Here is a 23,264-nt window from a genome sequence, read left to right on the forward strand (position 1 = left end):
GTTTTAGAACAGCAATGTCAGCCTCAAATGGGAATTGGTCACCCAGTATTATTTTCTGTGTTAGACGTTAAGTGGGTAGAATGCAGGGCCCACTATCCATTTGAATGGGCCTCCTATTACACCTCCAGCATTGAAGAAGCTACAGGCTGTCTTTACACATAACACTGAGAAAGGGCTCAGAGTCACCTTCTCAAGCGTCTTTAGGGTTGATGTGTCATAAATGTTGGTCAAGTGAGTGACATCCACATCCCATGAATTAATAAATAAAAGATGGAGGTGCCTCTCTGTAATTTCTTTAAGATGCCAAACAAAAGATAGGCACAGCAGCCAAGCTGCCATGATAGTGGTGGGGGTTGGGGGGTCCTTATAGAGTGCATTTTGAGGCCAGGCTAAGCCTTATGGAGAGGTTTTAAAGCCTCCCTGAAATGGTGCAAGAAGGCTGTCCCACAGGTAGCTGCTCTGTTACTGCCTGCTTCAGAACCCAACTTGTAGATTCCAGTTGGTCCTAACTAGGTTTAGAGTACCGTCGATTAGCTACTTCCAACTTGCTCTGGCATAGGTAGCTCTGCTTCCCTGTATACATGAACTCCCCTTCTACCTTGTGTTGCTTAGTCATTCTACCTCCAGGAAAATGGCTCATGGCTGAGGCTAGGAACTGCTGCACAGTATTTCTATTTTCTCAGTGGAAAAGAACTGAAATTTGCGCTCTGAGAAAGTACTCCTCAAGCTGTTTTCCTGTTGTTAACAGCTGCTCCTGATCGCAGTTGACCCAAGGCTGGCAGAAGGTCACACATTTGAGGTTGGCACATTGCCAAGTAAAAAGCCACAAGTATTATTTCAAAAGAATTTGGCCTTCACCTTTCAAATAAAATAGTAATCCTGGCTGGTATGAACTTTCCAGTATTTTGTCATAAAACTAGATATAAAGTTTACAGCGCATTCATGTTTTATATCCAGTATGGCGTTCAGAAGAACAGAAATAGCATCAGACACAGCTGTATGGCTCATTGAGACTGCTGTACAATGTATCAGTTTATAATAATTCCAGTCCTGAGACGCACTGTCTAAGATATACTTGAAGGGAAAAAAAAATGGAATTTGATTATTTATAAAATCGGTGTCTAAATAAACTTGGTGGAAGATGGTGTGGGTTACATTTGGCCACTTGTTAATACCTGAGAAGCTGCAATGCTAACAGCAACATTGAATTCTTAACCAGATGTTTATTTTGCGATGGTTTCTGGTATATGCACTTGGATTTTTCTTGTAAGTGAAATTGTTAATCCCTGCTGTGATAGCGACAAAAATAAGGTATTAAAGCTGTCGATTAATAAGATAAAATTGACAAGACTTGGAGATGCCTGTGTCTGATTGGGGGATACAAAGTTAAAAATCATACAACACCAGGTTAAAAATACGGGGTAGACCATTTAGGACAGAGATGAGGAGAAACTTCTTCACCCAGAGTGTGGTGGCTGTGTGGAATGCTCTGCCCCAGCGGGCAGTGGAGGCCCAGTCTCAGGATTCATTTAAGAAAGAGTTGAATAGAGCTCGCAAGGATAGTGGAACCAAGGGTTATGGAGATAAGGCAGGAACAGGATACTGATTAAAGATGATCAGCCATGATCATATTGAATGGTGGTGAGGCTCGAAGGGCAGAATGGCCTACTCCTGCACCTATTGTCTATTGTTATAGTCAATGAAGGAGCAGTGCTCCAAAAGCTAGTGCTTCCAAATAAATCTGTTGGACAATAACCTGGTGCTGTGTGATTTTTAAAATTGACAAGTTACTGACCAACTTCTATTTAGTTAGCTGATGCTTAGTTCTGAAGCAGAGTCCAATAGTAGCTTTAGGAAGAGTGAACTTTGAATTTGTTAGTTAGAAACTCAAGATTTACAATACCCTTGATCATAATCTTAGAACATATTTTTAATACTTGGTGTACCTTGGATAGAATTTTTGTTGAGAAACCAGATATTTTACATTGGTTGTAATCAATATTTTGACATGTTTCTTTTCCTTCCATGTAGCTGAAGAAGTATTTCAAAGTGTGTATGTCCTGAGGTACACCCAGCTCTGCTATTATGCCTGATTTGGCAGATCTTTAGGAGTGCATGATTTTACTTGTTCAAAAGATGTTGCTTTGTACACTGTACCTTGTACTTGGCATTTCATTTTCTGCAAAGCATAAATGTAGTGAAAGAGACACATTGCACTGAATGAATCAATATGCTTCTAATCTTCTAACTCGCTGCAAAATTGCGGCATTAAGCAGTGTGCTGAGCCGCACACCGTAGATATTCAGCACCCGAGAATGGACAAATGTGTGAATTAGGAACACAAACAGGCCACCTAGCCTAGCACATGACTTAATTATGAAATAATGGGTTGCTATTCAGTTACTATGAAATGATAGGTTAAGTAGATATTCAGGATTATAGCACTGTATTTGGGAAAGGGATTTTTTACACTGCATTTTCATATTCAGTAGAATTTACAGCATTGTAAAAGAGAAATTACTGTAAAATGCGTACTTCAGGTAAATGTATGAACTCTGACATCATTTTCAAAGATACAAAAGTGGATTTGCACATTATATGATTGAGTAAAATTGATAGGGTAGTTCTAGTACAGATGTCCATCTGAAAGTACCCTGATTTCTCTAAGTAATATATGTTCAGCTGCATCAGTTAATTTAAAATTCCATTTACCTCTTTGCTCACTGAAAAGAAATTGGTTTAAAAAAAATGTGGGCTGAGTCTGATTGGTAAACTGAGACAGTTGTAGATGTATCCATATTGTTCATACTGACTGTCTCCAATATATCAGATGTCAGCTTTACCAGACGCTTAAGTTTGTTAAGGGTTCCTGTGGCTACATTTTAGGGGTCAACCCCAATAACAGTTTTTTGAACCCAATTAACGTTTCTGTGTCTCTGGGAAAGAATTTTTTTTTCATTTTTAGAAAAACAATGAGGATGCCTGATTTTCTCTCTAAATATCCAACTTTATATTTATTATTGCTTAGAGATCTCAAGTTTTAATGGATTGTGGAAAATGGATTGTTTCAAGCTCTTTTGAAATTCCTGAAGTGGCTTCTTCAAAAAGTGAATTAAAAGTTCATGTGGATTTAAACTTCTTTTTAAGAAAGCTTGCTGTAACTCACATGACTGCTTGCTTTGCCGTAGACTCTTGCTGGGACTATTTTGAAGTGTTTGGCTTGGAGAGTTTGTTTAGTCTGATTTAATTGGAGAAAAGCTTGGTTAGAACAAGCTGTGTGGATGAACACTCATCTCTGAAAGAAAACCCACTTCTTGAGTTCAGAGTGATTTGTCCTTTTGAGAGAGTGATTCAAGAATCATCTCAATATTGCATTTCCTGAACAAGCTATATCTACAAAGACAACCATGCATAAGTAGTGCCTGAGGAACTCAACAGTGATATCCTGAACTGAGACAATTGGCCTCCAACAATCTCATTAACCAGCAAATTTTTTCTCTGATCCCCATTCCCTTCAATTTGCCATATCCCTTGATGCCACACTGTCAAATTCAATAATTTGTCCTTCTTTTCTGGAATTCAGCTCTGCTCAAACTTAAATGCTACTGTCAACAACTTCCATCACTCTTCTGAAGATTGAGTGCAGATTGATGGAGTAGTAATTGCTCAGGTTCAGTAAGCCCTGTTTCTTGTGAACAGGGTATACCTGAGTGGTTTCCTCCATTGCCAGATAGATGCCAGAGTAGCAGCTGTATTGGAACAGTTTGGCTAAGTGACACTACATATGCATAACAAAACCTGAGCTCCATGACTGAATGTTGTCAGGGCGTATAACCATTGATGTATTAGTAGTTTAGTTGTCCATAATCATTTGTGTCTAGAGTAGAGGGACTACACTAACTAATCTATTGGTTTTGTGATGGCTTTGTTCTGTCCCATTCTGCTTCCACTGTTTGGCATGCAGATATTCCAATGTTGCAGTTTCACCCTGATGGCATTTTATTTTTAAGTAGGCCTCGTGCTGCTCGTGGGATGTCATTTGGCATTCCTCATTGAACAAGGGCTAATTCCTAACACGATGGTAAGGTTAAGTGATTAATTAGAGATTACAGATTGTAGTTTAATATAATTCTGATACTGCTGATGGCCCACATTGCCTCCCAGATGCATAGTTTTGACTTACTGGATCTGTTCTAAATCTATCCCATTTAACACTGATTTAGAGGAGCTGGTGTTGGACTTGGGTAGACAAAGTTAAAAACCATAAAACACCAGATTATGGTCCAATAGGTTTATTTAGAAGCACTAGCTTTCGGAGCACTGCTACTTCATTAGATGATTCGGAGCAACACTTCAAAAGCTAGTGCTTCCAGATAAACCTGTTGGATTATAACCTGGTGTTGTGTGATGTTTAACTTTATCCATTTAGCACTGTGATAGAGTCACAAGATATTGGAGGGCATCCTCAGTGTGAAGATGGAAATTTGTCCTCACAAAGAGATTGTTCCTTACAAATACTGTCATACATGGATGCACCATACAGGTGGATTGGTGGCAGCACGGTCAATTTTTTTCTTCACTTATAAGGTTTCATTCACTGCATGATTGTAAGTTCAATTTGTGAGCTATGTCATTCAGGACTCAGCCAGCACAGTCACCAGTTGTGTTACCAAGCCACTTCTGTTGATGAACATGGAAGGCCACTACCAGGGTCCATTCTGATTCAAGCCCTTGTCATTCTCAGTGCTTCTTCAAAGTGGTGTTCAACATAGAAAATACTGATTCATCAGTGGGACAGCTCTCCAAATATTTTTGGAAGTCCTCCTACATTACTGAGGTGGACATTGCAGATCAACTAGGCAGCCTTTGTCATTTTTGCTACCTAAGTCAATTCCAGCTTGTCTGTTTAGGTTTAATTGCCCAAATCTTCTGATCTGAGTCAGAATCCCTATTTCTGATGAAGCTCGGAGAAAAGGTTGACCATTTATCTATTGAGAAGCTTTTCAAGCAGATGTCCAGGGCAGGCGCCTTCATAATAAAAATAATCTAGGAAGCCATTCTATTAACTTTGCAGAAATCAGACCCATGTCTGCTTGAAAACAGTATCTGCTGGATTCTAGCTTTAATTGCCCCAAAGCCACCTTGACAGCTACAAAAGGAACATGTGGAAATGTATGTGATGAAGGTAGAATAGTAGATGGATAAGGATGTGCAGGTCAGTAAATTAGTAAGATGGCAGATAGGTATAAGTGGCACGTATATGGGTGAAGGGAGGGATGTTGAGAAACTGTTTCTGAGTTCAGCGGGAGGCAGGCAGTGGGTATTGGTCTGCCAGGTGACCAGGTAGCGTGTAGGGTGGGGGTGGCCAATATGAATGGCTGATAGTCCATTGACTTGTTAGCGGGTCAGTTTTATAACTGACAGGGAGTTACTGCAAGTTTTAATCCCTCTAATATTTTCTAACTATTGAGGTTAGTAAATCAGGACCCTCAAAAGTTTCTGTCTGTAGCTCAAGCTAGGACTTTCTTGAATGGGGCCAGATGCCAGATATTTGCCAATTGAAAGCTTAAACTTTTCTGGCAATTATCGTATCATTAGTAGGTCAGCATTTCAAGACCAAGGCTACTGTCTTTTGACTCCCACATGGTAGGTTCATAATATCAAGTGGCTTATGAAACCATCTCAGAGGGCAGTTAAGAGTCAAGACATTGTTGTTCATTTGGCGTCACATGAAGGTCAGGGCATATTTAGTCAGCAGATTTCCTTCCCTGAAGTACATAAATGAACAAGATGAATTTTCACAACATTATCTGTTTTATTGAATGGAAATTCCCCAGCAGCTACTGTAGGATTTGAACTCATTTCTGTGGAGCAGTAGTCCAATTTTCTGATTTTTTTTTGTGTAATATTATATCAACCTACCAGCCTCATAATGGTACTTCTCTAGGTCTGACTGTTGGTCAATATTGCGATTTAAATTCAAGTTTCCTCAGGGAATAATTCAGCTCTGTAGTATTAAAAAAGATCAAAGTCCCTGATAGTTTTGATAACGGTGTATAAGATGGAGAGCTTCACCTTACAGGTTAAATTTTAGGATGAATTTCAAGGTAAGATTAAAATTTTTAAGTATTTATTCACTTCAAGTAGCTACATTCTTGAAACAGGTGCAAAATTCCTACACCCATACATTAGCAAAATGTATCTGAATATAATTTTTGTGGATAACATCAATGCAATCACAATGAGTAGAAACAATACTCTAATAACTGAATAATCAAAGCATACATCAGTCTATATAGATTTTTTTTACAGAATTCCTTTGCATTAGTTGCATGCTGTCTGCAGGAGTAGAGCATTACAGAATTGCATGATTATTATCTAATTCATCATAGAAATATTTACAGACTGAGTACTTTTACTGATAACATTTTTCAAAATATGATTTTAGTATGGGAACCAAGTCATCTCTTATCAATCTTTTTGTACTTTAAAGTGATAACTAGAATGATGGATGAATTTAGTCCAGAAGTTACAATATACCTAAGTTTGCAGAAAGCTTTTATGAACTGATGCGCAATAAATTAGTCCGTAAGATAAATATGCGAAATTAATGGAAAAACTGGTAAATTAGATTACAAATCAGCTGCATTCTTAAAGTGGTGAATTTTTATTTGGAGATTCTACATTTACTTGGATTCTAATTATTAGTGCTGCCCCATAAAATCAGTGTTAAAGCCATTACTTCATAAATGACATATTAATTGGGAGAACGGTCATCGTTTTGGGTGAGGGTAAGCACTATGAACAAAAATAAATTACTGTCAGTAAAGTGATGAATGATTGTGCCTGTGTTTGACAAACACTGTTTTAACATAGACAAATGTAGTGTTCCATATCAGCAGGATTATGTACACCTAGGCCTTACTAGCTTACAATTAAAAACAATTCACAATCTTGTCATCATATTGCAAATGCTCTAAAGATTCATAATCATTGTCATGTAGCAGGACTCAAAGCAAATAAATTCTTGTGATGGATTCTGTGGATTCAAAGCTTGTCCATTTCTTGAATGAGATCCTAATTGGAAAGGGAGACAAAGAAACTGACCCTTCTAGTTTATAAGGAAGCTAGGACTGAAATTGAGATTGGAAATAAATATTAGTAGAGAATATATAGAAGGCAGAGCCAGTAGATGATGGTCCTGGTGGTGCAGTACAACATTTAGAAGTTGAAAATAAGAAACATATAATTGCTACAACTGTTGTTGTTAACTTGAAGTTCACTTAATGGAACTACCCAACCAGATCATCATAAGCCGGGTAAAGGTGATCTGTGAACATGTGCTATTTCTGCACTTGCAAAACTTTGAAACTATAAAGGTGTTGTAAATGTTAAAGAACAAGCTCTTTTTAAAGACTATTTAGGAGCTAGTCCATCCATGGAACTATTGCTGGCATTCCAAAAAAGCTACATAAAGTATATAGAGTAAGATGGTTGTTTAGCTCAGTTGGGTGCATGTCTGATTTGCAATGCAGAGTGATGTCAACAGTGTGGGTTCAATTCATGCATTGGCTGAGGTCATCATGAAGGACTCTCCTTCTCAATATCTCCCTTCCCTAAGGTATGGTGACACTCAAGTTGAACTCACTGCTGAGAGATATCCTTTTCTTGTTCATTTGTGGGGCATGGTATTGCTAGCTGGCCAGCATCTTATTGTCTGTCCCTAGCTGCCTTTGAGAAGGTGGTAGTGAGCTGCCTTCTTGACCACTGCAATCCACCTTCTGAAGATTCATTCATAATGTCCTTTGGGAGCAAATTTCAGGACTTTGACCCAGTAACAGTGAGGAAACAACTTGCAGGTGGTGATATTCCGTGTATCTGCTGCTCTCATCATTCTTGGGGGAAGTGATTGTGGGTTTGGAAGGTGCCGTCTAAGGATCTTGTAGTGCATCTTGTAGATAGTTCAGACTGCTGCTACTGAGCATCGATGTGGAGGGAGGGGATGTGGTGCCAATGATGCAGGCTGTTTTGTCCTCGATGGTCAAGTTTCTTGTTGGAGCTGCATTCGTGCAGACAAATGGGGAGCATTCCGTCAAACTCCTGACTTGTGCCTTGTAGGTAGTGGAAAGTCTTTGGGGAGTCAGGAGGTGAGTTTCTCACCACAATATTCCCAGTCACTGACCTGCTCCTGCAGCCAAAGTTTTTGTATGATGAGTCCATTGAGTTTCTGGTCAATAGCAACCCCAAGGTTGTTGATAGTGGGGGATTCAGTGATGGTAACACCATTGAACGTCAAGAGGCAGTGGTTAGACTGTCTCTTACTCGTGATGGTCATTGTCTGACCTCTGTGTGGCGCAAATGTTACTTGCCACTTATCAGGCTAAGTCTGGATATTATTCTAATTGCATTTAAACAGGGACCGCTTGAACATTTGAGGAGTCACAAATGGTGCTGACCATTGTGCGATCATCTCCATTTCTGACCTTCTGATGGAGGGAGCATCATTGATGAAGCAACTGAAGATGGTTAGGCCTAGGACTCTACTTAAGGAAGTCCTGCTGAGATGTCCTGGAGTTAAGCTGACTGACTCCAACAATCAGAACCATCTTCCTTTGTCCCAGATATGACTCCAACCAGGGAGAATTTGCCCCCTGGTACACATTGATACCAGTTTTGCTGGGGCTCATGGATGCAAAACTCTATCAAATACAGCCTTGATGTCAAGGGCTATCACTCTCACCTCACCTTTAGCTCTTTTGCCATGCCTGGCCCAAGACTACAGTTAGATCAGGAATCGAGTGGCCATGGTAGAACCCAACCTGGGAGTTGTTGAGCAGATGCTGCTTGGTATCACTTCTGGTGACAGTCTCCCAGTCTAGCAGTTATGTACCTTAGGAGCCGACCAGCTTGAGCAATACTGATCCTTTCAAGCCACTCTTGATGGCAAATATTGAGATCCATTTTGTAACTTTGCTGCCCACAATGCTTCCTCCAAGCATTGTTCAACATGGAGGAGTACTGATTTACCAGCTAGGAAGGATGGTACATTATAATCAGGAAGTTTCCTTGCCCATGTTTAACCTGAAGCTGTGAGACTTCATGGGGTCTGGAGTTAATATTGAGGACTTCCTGGGCAGCTCCCTCCCAACTATATCACTGTGCCACCACTTCAGTTGGTTCTGTCCTGCCTGATGGTTCAGGATATATACAGCGATAGTGATGCCACTAAGGTCTGTAAGGTATGATTCCATGAGTGTGACTATGTCAGGCTGTTGCTTGCCATTATGTGAGAGAATGCTTCTGAATTTGGCAGTAGCCCCCACATTTTAGTGAGGAGGACTTTGCAGGGTTAACAGGGCTGTTTCTGCCGTTATCTTTTCCAGTGCCTAGATCGATGACGGGTGGTCTGTCAAGTTTTATTTCTTTGTTGAGACTTTGTAGCAATTGAATTAACTGAGTGGACTGTGAAGCCATATCAGAGGGCAGTTGAGAGTCACCATTGCTGTCAGTCTGGAGGCAAGTGTAAGCCAGACCAGGTGAGGGTGGTAGGTTTCCTTCCCTAAAGATCACTGGTGAACTAAATGTGTTTTTCTGACCATCAGCAGTGATTTCATGGCCATCAGTAGATTCTTAATACCAGATTTTTTCTTTATTGAATATAAATTCTATTACTTGCTCTGATGAGATTTGAGCTGGGTCCTCAGACCATTAGCTGAGTTTGTGAGTAAATAGTCTAGCAATAATACCACTGGGCCATTGCCTAGTGATCTCTATAGTTCAATACAGCATGGTAGATATGTTTCTCCATTAAAAAAATCAGTAAATATATAATGCTTACACCAAATATACAATAACTGCTGTTTTATAATCATGCCACCACCCCTTGCTAAATTTTAAAATGTAATGAAGTTTGCCAACAGACTTAAATATGTCAGATTTGCATCAAATCTTTTTCCATCCAGTGATCGCGATGGTACATTTTTAGAAATCCCATTAGTGTGTACAGCGCAATATCTAACCAATTTATCGTTTTGTTTAAATCTGTAGCATCATCAATCCTGAAAAGGGAGAAGCGAATGAGGATAAAAAATGTTCGCTTTGATTACGTGACTGTCTATTATTTCACACGGCGACAAGGTTTCACCAGTGTCCCCAGTCAGGGTGGCAGCACACTGGGTATGTCCAATCGGCACAAATGCGTACGCCAGTATACACTTGGAGAATTTGCCTTGGAGCAAGAGAGAGTCCATGGAGAGATGCTGAAAGAGCATCTGAAAGAGGAAAAGCTCAACTCACTGAAATTGAAGGTAAATAAATTCTCTTTGTTTCCCCTACTCCAAACCATTTGCATGATCTTCAGGCTGCACTATAGTGGAAGTTATATTTTTAAAATTTCCAAGTTATATTTGTTAGTTGACCAGAGGTGGTTTCTTAATTAATTTCAGTTTTGAGCCTGATTGATAATGGTAACCCTATAAGCCCTGATTAGGGAAAGTTCTAAGTCAGCAATTGCAAATATGTATGACAGGAATGCCTGAGAGAGGTGATGTATCTGGTGTTCCAATAAGAAACTTCCTAATGCAAAATATATTATGTGCAAGATACCAATAAAATTTCTGTCAGAATTTCTGGTGCTGAAATAGGAGAAGCTCAGGAAATTTCCCATGATAGTTTTTACCACAACTAGCTCCTGAAGTTAATTCCATGGCCTCACATCCTGGCCATTAAATCAGATTCTTTGAATTTCTCCAAACCTATGAATTGCAAAGGCTTCAATTTTTTTTCTAAATGTGCATTTTATTTGCAGTGTCGAGCCTTACTTCTTGAGTATAGATTAACGGAACTCGAGGATTAAGTTATATGGCCTGCAGTCATTTTTATGCATCTGCAAATACACACTGCTGACTCAATTAGGTCAATAAACAAGTTACAACTATACAAATCCTTCTTTTCAGATTCCTCATGCAGGTGCATGTGATAGCTTCTTCCCTTGTAGTCCAAACACAGTATCTCCATGTTCTCTAAAGTGAAATTGAAGCACGTTCATATCAGTCTCTAGAAACTATCTGTTCCTGCATACCTTCCAAGAGATTCTATTGCCTTGTATGTGAACTCTAGTGGATTTTTATTCCAGTACTGTTACTGAAATGAGCTGGCCTCAGCATTTCTGAATGGATGGATGTTTTTAGGTATGGTGGGCAAAAATCCCATGGAGCTGCAATGACATTGCATCATTGGAGATCTGTGAATTTCTATGCTGTGGTTTTAAAAAATCATCTGTTTAGGTTGTGCCAAATTAAATGTAAATGTTACACCCAAAACAGTATATCTAATAGGAATGCCATCAGACTGGGCATTTGAATTTAACTTTAAGCAGCAATTTGAACATTCAAATGTATTAATGTTCCTAGCTTAGATTTTCACTGCCTTTACGAATGATATTTTACCAGCAGAACAGTAAGAGTCAGCCTATATTCAAGTGACAAGAATTTTGACATAATTCATGTGATGTGTGTTATAAATAATGGAAAAAGGGTTGCCAAATGCTTTTTCATTAAGATAGTACCCATTTTTTTCAGAAGAAAACAATAGGTTGTGGAGATTTAGGCCCTAATTTACATGGAGCTAATAGAATCTGAGGTCCTTAAAGAGGGGAATGGCATTCTCAGATTGATAGCTCAAATAGGATTAGATATTTAAAGGATTGGCTATAGAAACATATAAAATAGGAACTGAAGTAAGCCATTCAGCTGCTTAAGCCCACTCCGTCAATCAATATGATCTTGGCTAGCCATCCAACTCCGTTCTCTGTTTTCACTTCTTTCACTTACCTTTTTGATGCCTTTAGCACTAAGAAATCTACTCAACTTCTCCTTGAAAACATTCAATGTTTTAGCCTTTTTTTTCTGTGGCAGAGAATTCTGGCTGAACACATTTCTTTCTCTCAGTCCTAAATGACCTATCTTGTATCCTTGAACTGTGACTCCAGGTTCTAGACTCACTGGACATCGGGAACATCCTGTGTTTACCCTGTAGATAGTTGATGTGAGGTAATAAATACAAATCTGTTTTTATAAGGGATTGAGTGTTCGGTGCAATTTAATAGTTATTTTTTTAAACTGTCACAAAATTAGTAAAATATACTTAGACGTTTATTTTACTAGATTTCAACATGACTCATGATGCCTGATTATACTGGATTATTTGACAAGGAGGCTATCAGTTGAAAGGGTGGAGGATGGGAGAAGAAAAGTTTGGCATGTGTTAGCATTAAGTGAACATGTAGCTCTGGAGATGAAAGGAGGAATGGGTGTGCTGATGGGGTGAGAGGGATGAGGATCAGAAGTTAAGAAGGCCAAAACTTTAGTTCTGGAAAACCAAGTTGAACTTCCAGCCAGCCCTTTTTGACAATCAATTTGAGTCAACTCTGCACTCCTCCTCCACCCCAGCATGGTAGGAAATTTTCCAACTTGTGTTACCTGCTTTGGGTAGGAAAATCCAAGTCTTAGTCTTTGATTAACATAAATTCTGGAATGGGGAAAGGAGATTTTCCAATCAGAGGATGTAGGGAATTGGCCGCTTTCTACTATATTTGCAATTGCTTCATTGACAGCAAAAAATGGAAAAGGGAAGTTTCAGGCGGCTCTGTGCAGCATTTCTACTCTACCATCAGAGCAGGCTTGTACGAGTGGGCCTCGCTTGAAGCTTCCATACAGCCTCATTGCTACACATTCTTGTCTATATGTCTGACACCAACCACCCTTAGGTTGGGAACACTTTGTGGTGTGGGCAAATGGGATTCCACTTTGTCACACTTGTGCCATTAAATTGATTTATAGATCACACATGGGGCTTGGGCTTGGGTGGAGGTGTGTGGCAAATTTGACTTTAAGTGATGTAGCAAAATGCTGAAAGATCAGATCAACTGTGCATTATATGCCTCACACAATTTTATCGCTTCTATTGAATTGCATAGAAATAAGATTCAGAAGTGATATATATAAATGGTAGCTTGCAGGATTGCCTCAAAGTCAGAATTGTACCTCGTGTGCTCATTTAATCTATTTCGTATGGATAATTTGTATGAAATTATTAACATGAAAGATTAAGAAACAGTGGGTTCCCACTTTAGTGATACAAATAACTTGAAACAAAATAATGGGTGGCACAGCCTCACAGCACCAGAGACCCAGGTTCAATTCCCGCCTCAGGCGACTGCCTGTGTGGAGTTTACACATTCTCCTCGTGTCTGTGTGGGTTTCCTCCGGGTGCTCTGGTTTCCTCCCACAGTCCAAAAATGTAAAGTTTAGGTGAATTGGCCAGGCTAAATTGCCCGCAGTGTTCAGTGAAGGGGTGAAATGTAGGGGAATGGGTCTGGGTGAGTTGCGCTTCAGTGAGTTGATATGGACTTGTTGGGCCAAAGGGCCTGTTTCCACACTGTAAGTAATCTAATCTAAAAAAAACTTAATAGTTAAGGACAAACAAAACAAAAGCCGCATCCGAGCAGCAGGAAAGTGAATATTTTGGGCCGAGATCCTTTGTAAGGACTGGGTAGAGGAAGGGGAGCCCAGAAGTAAATTGAGGGGTGAGGGTGGGGGTTGGTAAGGATAGGTGGGATGGTGATAGTGGATGCAGGTCATTGTAGTTGAATGATTGATTATGGTTCTAGATCAGAACTCAAAAACATATATTTCTTTTTCTCTATTCACTCATGGAAATGGCCATTGCTGGCATTTATTGCCCATCCCTAACTTCCCTTGAGAAAGTGGTGGTGAGCTGTCATCTTGAACGTCTGCAGTCCACGTGCTGTCAGTAGTTTTTCAGTGTTGGTAAGGAGGGAATAAATTGTGAACTGAATTTGGCAAACTTCATAAATTAGTGCACCAGGAAACATGGCTACAACAGCTGCTAGATTGTTATAAAATGTAACTAGTTGATTGATGTCTCCCTTTGTTTAAACATTGAAATAACCTCAGCAAATTCCAAATTAGGTACATTTTTATACATTGAACTGAAAAGAAAACAGGTTTTACTCTTAGTAGGGACTTAACTGTTATCCTTTGCTGCAGACAATTGACTAATCACAGCACTGGTGAAAGTAAAATTAATTTGCATTGATCTGACTGTAACATAATATCATCTGCAGATTTCAAACAGATCTGACAACTCAAAGTCATCCACCTGTTAGGTGCTCTAGAACATCAGCAGAATTCTACAACCTTATCTACAACCTCATGTCTCTACCATTCCCAACCTATGAGGGGATCAACCTTGATTCAATAGAGAGTGCAAAACGGCAAGAGCAGCAGCAGGCATATCTAACACGCAGTATTCACGCAGTAAAACTAGAAAGCAGCACTGCTTATATTCCAAATAGCATAAGCAGAAATGATAAACAGAGCTAAGGGAGTCCAAAACCAATGGATCAGGTCTAAACTGTGCAATCCCACAACCTCCAGTCATGAAAGGTGGTGGACAATTAAACAACTCACTGGAGGATGCTCCACAAATATACCCTCCTTCAATGAGAGATAAGATCAACACGTACAAAGATGAGGCTGAAGGATTCATACCAATCTTCAGCTAGAAGTGCTGAATGGATAATCCAACTCAGCATCATCCAGTGCACCCCAGCGTCACAGATGTCAGCCTTCAGTTAACTTGATTCACTCCACATGATATCAAGAAAAGGTTGTACGTACTGGAAGTTGCAAAAGCGATGGGCCTGTATAACATGCCTGCAATAGGACTGGACACTTATGCTTCAGAACTTGGCACTCCCCTAGCCAAGCTGTTCAAATACGGTAACAATACTGGCATCTCCCCAACAATTTGGAAACTTGCCAAGGTGTGTCCTGTACACAAAAAAAAGAACCAATCTAACCCAGTCAATAACCACCCCATTAGTCTACTCTTGATCAATAGTAAAGTGTTGGAAGATGTCATCAACAGTGCTATCAAGCAGCATCTGCTCAGTGACAGCCAGTTTGGGTTCTGCCAGGGCCACTCAGCTCCTGACCTCACTGCAGCATTGGTTCAAATATGGATAAAAGAGCTGAATTCCAGAGATGAGGTGGGAGTGCCAGCCCCTTGATATCGAGGCTGCATTTAAATGAATGTGGTATCAAGGAATTTTAGCAAAAATGGAGGCACTGGGTATAGGAGGAAAATTCTCCAATGGCTGGAGTCATGCCTGGCACATAGGAAGGGGGTTGTGGTTGTTGGAGGTCAGTCATCTTCACTACAAGACATCTCTGCAGGGGTTCATCAGAGTAGCGCCCTCCACCCAAACATCTTCAGCTGCTTCATCGATGACCTTCCCTTCATCATAAGATCAGACATGGGATGTTTGCTGATGATTACACAATGTTCAGCACCAAATGCGACTCCCCAGATACTGAAGCAGTATGTGTTCAAATGCAACAAGATCTGGACAGCATCCAGGCTTGGCTGACAAGTGACACATAACATTCATGCCACCCAAATGTCAGGCACTGAATCATCTCCAATAAGAGACAACCTAGCCATTGCCCCTTGAAATTCAGTGTCACTGAATCCTCCACTATTAATATCCTGGGAGTTACCATTAAGCCAAAACTGAATTGGATTTACCATATAAATGAAGTGATTACAAGAACAGGTTAGAGGCAAGGAATACCGCAGCAAGTGACTCACTGCCTGTCTTTGAAAGCACAAATGAGAAGTGTATTAGAATACTTCCCACTTGCCTTGATGAGTGCAGTTCCAACAACACAAGAAGTTTGACACTATCCAGTACAAAGGAGCTTGCTTGATTGGCACCACATTCATAAACAGTCACTCCACCACACATGTTCAGTCGCAGCTGTATGTGCCATACATAAGATGCACTGCAGCAATTTACCAAGGCTCCTCATAGAGCACCTTCCAAATCCACAACCATTTCCATCTCAAAGAATAAGGACAGCAGATACATGGAAATGCCAATATCTCAAATTTTCACTCCCCATCTTCCCATCCAGACTTGGTAATATGTTGCCATTCCTTCAGTGCTGCTTGGTCAAAATCCTGGAATTACCTCTCCAGTGGCATGTGGACTGCAAAAAGGCAGCTCACCACCACCTTCTCAAGGGCAACTAGGGGTAAGCAGTGGACGTTGACCCAGCCATTGATGCCAACATCCTGCAAATGAATTAAAAAGGAAGTTTTGGATGTGCTCCAATTCATTTTATGTCTTTTTATTAAGTGTCCATATACAAGCTCTAAAGTGGATTGCAGAAAACCTGCAATTGTTTAAGTTTTGCAAACAATTTGTGAAGCAAACTCTTCTACCTGGTCTTCATATTAAAATAAAAAATATCAGAAGCCAATTGTTCTAGTCCTGGAAATGAGCAAACGTTAGCATGCCTAGGAGGAGGAGGAGACTGAAGATGCTAAATCATGGATTATAAATATCACAACTAAAACTTAGGAGGTGGTAAATCCCAAATATTAATATTTTGTAATGATTTCAACTTCCTAGATTTTGCTGTTAACTACTTTTTTAAAAAAAAATTGTCATTAGTCAATGTGGTAGCCTCAAAGTTTGGAAGCTTTGCAGGTGTGATAGCAATTGCTTGTGATATTGAAAATCAGAGGATAGTTTCAAGAATGGTCACTGGACCCCTAATAGTAACACTGCTTTCTCTCCACAGATGCTGCCAGACCTGTTGAGTTTTTCCCAGCAATTTCTGTTTTTGCTTATTATATTGGTAGCTTAGCAAATATATTTAATTTGTATGGCATGTATTTTGAGAAATGGTGCATTCAGTATTGGAAATACTAAATTAATATTCAACTGTGTTCTGAGTTTAACAGTGAGCCACAATAAAATGTAATGTTAATGTACATTGCTGCCATCAGGCAATTTTTTTACATCGCAAAGAGATTAAAAAAATACTGGGAAGTCAGTTAATAATGTCAAAAACAAATGTAGCAAAATGTAGTTTTGGCTGAAATGCTGTATTATGTTCTTCCCTCAACTGCTGAAATATTCGAAAAGCATTACATAATTGAGCACTGAGTCAGGTCATCCTGATACATGGGGCAGCCATTAATAGATCAGAATGGAAAATATAAATTGAGTGAACTTTTAAACAGAATTGCTTACAGTTATCAAAAGTATTGCTCATCTACCTTTTGTGAAGTATTCAAAGCATGTCTTTGTTTGAATGAAAAGGCATGAGTCATACCAGTTGATAGGTCATTGTCAGTATTTTCTGATCATGAATTTGGTTCACAAAATGGCTTATGATTCCTTGAAACCTAATGTTATTTTAAAGATAACATTTTCATTGTTTATCTTGATAGGATACCACCCTAACAGAAGTGCTTGAAACTTTGGGATTCATTGTCTTTACACAAAGTGATATCAAACAAATGCGTAGTTGCAATATTCTGAATCCTATCTGAACATGTTATCAAAAAAACACAATGTAGAAACTGGATTTTTGCCTATAACAACAGTTATCCTTCACCTATCCAATTTTATCTCTAATGTTAACACATTTTCTGCTCCAACGACTAAATCTAGAAATGAATTCCATAACATCTATCTATGACAAGGTTTCTGGCACCTTCTGTTGTATTTCCATTTTGAGTTTGGCATATTTAGCACTGAAAACTTTTTTTTTATCTGCTCAAGCTCATTGTTTGATAATGTTTTAAAAATAATCTTTTTTGTGTCCTATGATTTACAATTAGATAATCCACAAGATTTTCATTTGTATTATATTCTTCATATCAGACACCTTCCTGGTGAAGCTGCATTGTGTTCTCCCTGACACACAATTACTTTGTTTGCTACTTAAAAGATGAGAAATAATCCTTGTGCCTTTTTTATTTAAATAAACTAATTTTCTTCTCCAACATGAAGACTGATTTGTTAAAATAAATGTCTCCAGAGTTTATTGTATTGAATAATTATTGCTTGAAAATTTGATAAAATGTATATTAAAATGTAAATACTGGTCTTTTCATAATGCTGTTTATGCAAACTATAAAACTTCACTTGAAAATTGTATTTTAGAGAAGTATTGACTAGACATTAATGTAGATCATGCTTTATTTTTGCAGCTAACAAAAAATGGTACAGTAGAATCTGAGGAAGCCAATACGCTGACTTTAGATGATATTTCTGATGATGATATTGATCTAGATAATACGGAAGTTGATGACTATTTCTTCTTACAACCATTGCCAACCAAAAAGAGAAGAGCCTTATTACGGGCTTCAGGGGTTAAAAAAATCGATGGAGAAGAGAAACATGAACTTCGTGCAATTCGTGTATCCAGAGAGGATTGTGGCTGTGATTGTCGAATATACTGTGATCCTGAGCTTTGTGCTTGTAGTCAAGCAGGGATTAAGTGCCAGGTAATTTGTGCCATTTATATGAACCCTGGACTTAATTTAGTTGCAAGTGTATTTTTCCCATGTCTCATTTCTTGACATATTTTGTTGTGATTCAACTTGAAGGAGCTGATGTGACAGGACAGGAGATAGGAACCACTTTATTTTGTAACTTGCTGCAAAAGGACAGGAGAGAGTATTTTAGTGTAATGCTCATGCTATCAACACTATTTGGCCTGAAGTTGTGGAATTACTGTATATAAGATAATGCAGAAATAATTGACATTGCTGCCCCCTCAACATATTTTTCAAATGACCTTTTTTTGGTCCTAGGATCTTTTTATGTGTTATGCACAATGTTTTTTTTTAGATTCCCTACAGTGTGGAAACAGACCCTTCGGCCCAACAAGTCCACACCGACCCGCCGAAGCGCAACCCACCCATACCCCTTACCTAACACTACGGGCAATTGAGCATTGCCAATTCACCTGACCCGCACATCTTTGGACTGTGGGAGGAAACCGGAGCACCCGGAGGAAACCCACACAGACACGGGGAGAATGTGCAAACTCCACACAGTCAGTCGCCTGAGGCGGGAATTGAACCCAGGTCCCTGGCGCTGTGAGGCAGCAGTGCTAACCACTGTACCACCGTGCCGAAGGGTGTTCTTTCTTACTCAATGGTGACTTACAAATGGTCTGTTTTTGTTAGTAATATACAAAGAAGGATATTTGAATATTTATTTCCTGGGGAAACATTGTGTTCCATGCCAATAAATAATAACAAAAAAAAGTGTGACTTGGAACATAGAAAAATACAGCGCAGTACAGGCCCTTTGGCCCTCGATGTTGCGCCGACCCAAGCCCACCTAACCTACACTAGTTCACTATCCTCCATATGCCTATCCAATGTCCATTTAAATGCCCATAAAGAGGGAGAGTCCACCACTGCTACTGGCAGGGCATTCCATGAACTCACGACTCGCTGAGTAAAGAATCTACCCCTAACATCTGTCCTATACCTACCTCCCCTTAATTTAAAGCTATGCCTCCTCGTAATAGCTGACTCCATAAACAGAATTTGGTACAGTTTATCAGATACCTTTGCACTCAATTGGTATCCATAATCTGGGATGCACCATTTACATTTGCTTGTGTAATAACTGATCTGTGCATGTTTCTTCTAGGTGGACCGTATGTCTTTCCCATGTGGATGCACAAAAGAAGGCTGCAGCAATACTGCAGGCAGGATTGAATTCAACCCTATCCGGGTACGGACACACTTTTTGCATACAATAATGAAGCTGGAGTTGGAGAAAAATCAGCAGCAGCTTGGGTTGGAGAATGGTTTCTCAGGAGACATGAATGCTCATGCTAGTCATCTGATACACAGCCAGCAGCCCCATGAATATTCTATTGCAGATAGTTTTGACATTGAAAATGAACCTGAAACAGCAGTGATGCACCTTCAGTCAGCAGAGGAGTTGGACTGGCAAGGAGAAGATGACGAGGACGAGGATGACGATGGGAGCAGTTTATGCAGTGGCATAACAGACTCGAGCGTGCAGAGCTTGGCAGCCAGTGAATCAGATGAAGAGCCAGACAGCAAAGCTGAAAGCTTTACTGAAGCATTGGCTGCCCCTGTTGTGACACAAACTGAGGCTATTCCACTTTCTTCGGTATTATGTTATGCTGATGGCACATCTGCGCATGATAGCACACCATCAGAAGATGCATCATATTTCTCTAATTCTTCAACACTGTATTATCAGATAGAAGGAAATACTGCGACTGCAACCACAACTGCGACCACCAGCACTACACCTGCTACCAGAGATTGTGGCATTGAGCCTTTCTGTGTAGAAGCCACTTTAACATCAAACTACACAGAGAGGAGTCAGGAGAATGAAGCACTTTCTTTGGTGCCTTATGGCTCAGCTGCAGAGCAATATATTGACTACGCACATCAACCAGAGGGAAGCTTTACCAGTCCTCACTATCCCATAACAACACCTTCTGTTATAGTTTGTTGTCCTTCAGCACATGAAAATAATACTCAGTGTAACAGTCTATATGCTGAGCAACAGCCTAGCCACACTCCAGCAGAGCTTCAAAGTTATTTAAATAACCATGTTCAAGATGATTTTGTTGCTACGTCAAATGGGGATGTTTACGCACCTAAGCAGGTACTGGAAAATACCATCATCCTCCCAGAGGGCAACGGACTGTTAGAAGAGACTATCAAAACATCAGTAGTGGAAACTGTGTTTGTTTAGTGTGCTCAGTCACTCCATTTTTTGTTCTTTACTACAGTTTACCAGTTATTCAGAATGGAAGGAAGTGTAACTTTAAGTAGTTTACATGTTTTTAACAACCACCATCTTTAGATTAACTGGTCAGTAATGGTAGTTGATGCCACTAACATTCAATGCTTTAAAGACTGCAAGATATGATTGGAAGCAGACTTTATACAATTCTTAATCCACAGCTATGAAATACTGCAATGGATATTGCGTGATTTGGTATAAGCCATTTAGTCACTGATTAGTTATGACTTATGAAAGTATTTAACTGTTAAACAAGCATTACTGGTGAAGGATACCAACCCAGCCAGATTGAAGAATTATATCACAAGCTTTGCTCTTGGCTTTTAATCTGCATCACATATTCTCAAAAATTTAAATTAAGGTCCCAGTTTTCAACAAATCATGTGGATAAAACTTACGTGCTGTTTTATGTGAAAATATTGAAACTAATTTTATTGTGTCATCTGTGAATTTATTTATACCTGTTAGTGTGCAATTATGTGAAGTATATGTTAATTATTCCTGTTGGCAGCTGTATACATGGGAGACTGATGATTCGATCCATGGCCAGCAGCAAAAGATTTTGTTTTTAATTAAGGTGATACTTTGAGCTTGATGTAAGTGGGCAGTTTCTCTTTGCTGTGTTTTTATTCAGTTGTGGAACCAACATCTGATGTATCTTGCAGCTATAATAATTATCCTAGAACAGGATGTTGTGTTTTGACCTATAGCACGTACAATTGAACTAGTTCCATTGTAACGAATAAGGATTTCTTTGTTGCTATCTCTCATCTGACAACATTGAATATACAGGGGAAAAAAAACTACCATTTTAAAAAAAACTATACTTCCAACCGCATGGAAATGGAGGGGCTGAAAAGACAATCCACTTTTGTTACCACTAATAGCTAAAGGAAATACATATTTATTCAATCAAGCAGACTAAAGTGAAATCTTTACTACAACAATTGTTGAGTTCTTTCTAAGTGCTGTGCATTTATCCAGTGAAAATTTAGTATTTATTTTATAATATTTCTGTTTTGTCAGGCTACTTTGTTGAGGCCCTGAGTTTATTTTCTTTATTGAAACGCTATACTGAGAGATTTTTTTTTGTTCACTTGTGAATATCCTCTAACTGTATGAAGCAATGGCAAAATGGAATAATGCAGAAACTCAACAACAGTGAGATTGAATTTGTCAATAGCATTCCTTCCAGCATGTAGAAGTCTAGTGGTGACTTTTAAAAGACATTCCAGGATAATGCTACTTTGGCTCACTATACCACTTTAGAGTGTGGATGTGCTTATGTATAGTGAAAAACATTCAAACTACCATAGTAAAAGTTATGAGTTATCAGAATCTCATTTAAATGCTCCATTAAATAGTTTCTGATATCTTTTGGCGGCAATCAGAAGGTGTAAGTTATGCTATATTATTTCCTGGTTGAATATTCACTTCCCAAAATGCATTAAACTTTATATTCTGCTCCTATGCAGCAGTTAAGTTAGTGAATAAATGTTTGCATTTCATATTTATAATTTAACAAGTATAAAATTGAAAGGTTTGGAAGTCCAAGTGCAATTTTATTTAAAAATAATGATTTGAAGCCTCACATTTCATACACTTGAGTAGGACACTGGGCATTCTTTGCTAATTCATTGATATGGTAATGATTACAGATTTAACAGCTGTAACTTAAAGCCTAGTGGCCTATTTTGTGTGAATTTATACTGATTTACTTGAAAATTAAGTTGTGTCATGTAAATAGAATATAAATCATAACTGCCCATTTGGACAGTATTTACTTGGGGCATACAAAATGCTTGTGGAACAATGAAGGAAAGACTCTGAAACCAACCTCCCAATTCGACATCATTCACTCTACCTCCATTGAAAATATTGGTTCAGAACTGCAATCAGAGATACTGTAAGAGTTGAAGTTAAATTTGCTTAAAATTAGGTGTATGAATTGCTGAAGGCTGAATATATTTACTTTAGGTTTAAGTTGAGTTTAAGTGATTACCAAAGTGGCCATAATTACTATAAAGATCTACATTCTATACAGCTTTGCAAAGATAAAACATATAAAGTATTTTTTCTTTCACACTCAACTTTCTTCAACTTGTGACTGCAGGGACCAAAATAGTGTAGGTTTTATTTGTTTATACAGTATTTAAACTGTACATTAAAAATTTGAATTGCAAAATTCTTTTCCTAAAGTAGTTGTACTGCATCCATACACCTAGATTTACAAATATTTATAATAGCAAATAGAAATGTTACTATTTGTGATATTAAGATGGTTAAATTTCATTTTTTTTCACTGTTGAAGAAACTGCAGTGTTTTCCATTTAAAAGAAAACAGCAGATACTTCATTGAAACATTAACATCCAGCGTACTCTTCTACCACTTTTTGATCATACAGAGATAACCGCTGGACTTCTCAAGAGTTTGAAAATTTAGATTACGGTTTTCCAGCAGTTATCTTTGTTGGACAACTACAGTATTAAGAAAATGACTTTTTAACAAAATGCTTATTGTTCTTCATGTAGGTACCCTGTATTGCTGTATTTCCAACAAATCTTTAAAAAA

General features: G+C 38.9%; 1 protein-coding gene across 2 annotated transcripts in view; it reads left to right on the plus strand.

Annotated features, from left to right (window-relative positions):
- Nucleotides 1-20,700, plus strand: part of csrnp3 (cysteine-serine-rich nuclear protein 3) — a 232,307-nt gene extending 211,607 nt beyond the window's left edge. For both annotated transcript variants that reach the window (XM_060827868.1, XM_060827869.1), the window contains 3 exons: nucleotides 10,048-10,307; nucleotides 18,094-18,390; nucleotides 19,553-20,700. In XM_060827868.1, the coding sequence (XP_060683851.1) occupies nucleotides 10,048-10,307; nucleotides 18,094-18,390; nucleotides 19,553-20,641 (1,646 nt within the window). In that variant the 3' untranslated portion in view covers nucleotides 20,642-20,700. The remainder of the gene's footprint in view (nucleotides 1-10,047; nucleotides 10,308-18,093; nucleotides 18,391-19,552) is intronic.
- Nucleotides 20,701-23,264: the final 2,564 nt, after the last annotated feature.

Source organism: Hemiscyllium ocellatum, chromosome 7, assembly GCF_020745735.1.
Source record: "Hemiscyllium ocellatum isolate sHemOce1 chromosome 7, sHemOce1.pat.X.cur, whole genome shotgun sequence".
In the NCBI taxonomy this organism is placed as follows: Eukaryota; Metazoa; Chordata; class Chondrichthyes; order Orectolobiformes; family Hemiscylliidae; genus Hemiscyllium; species Hemiscyllium ocellatum.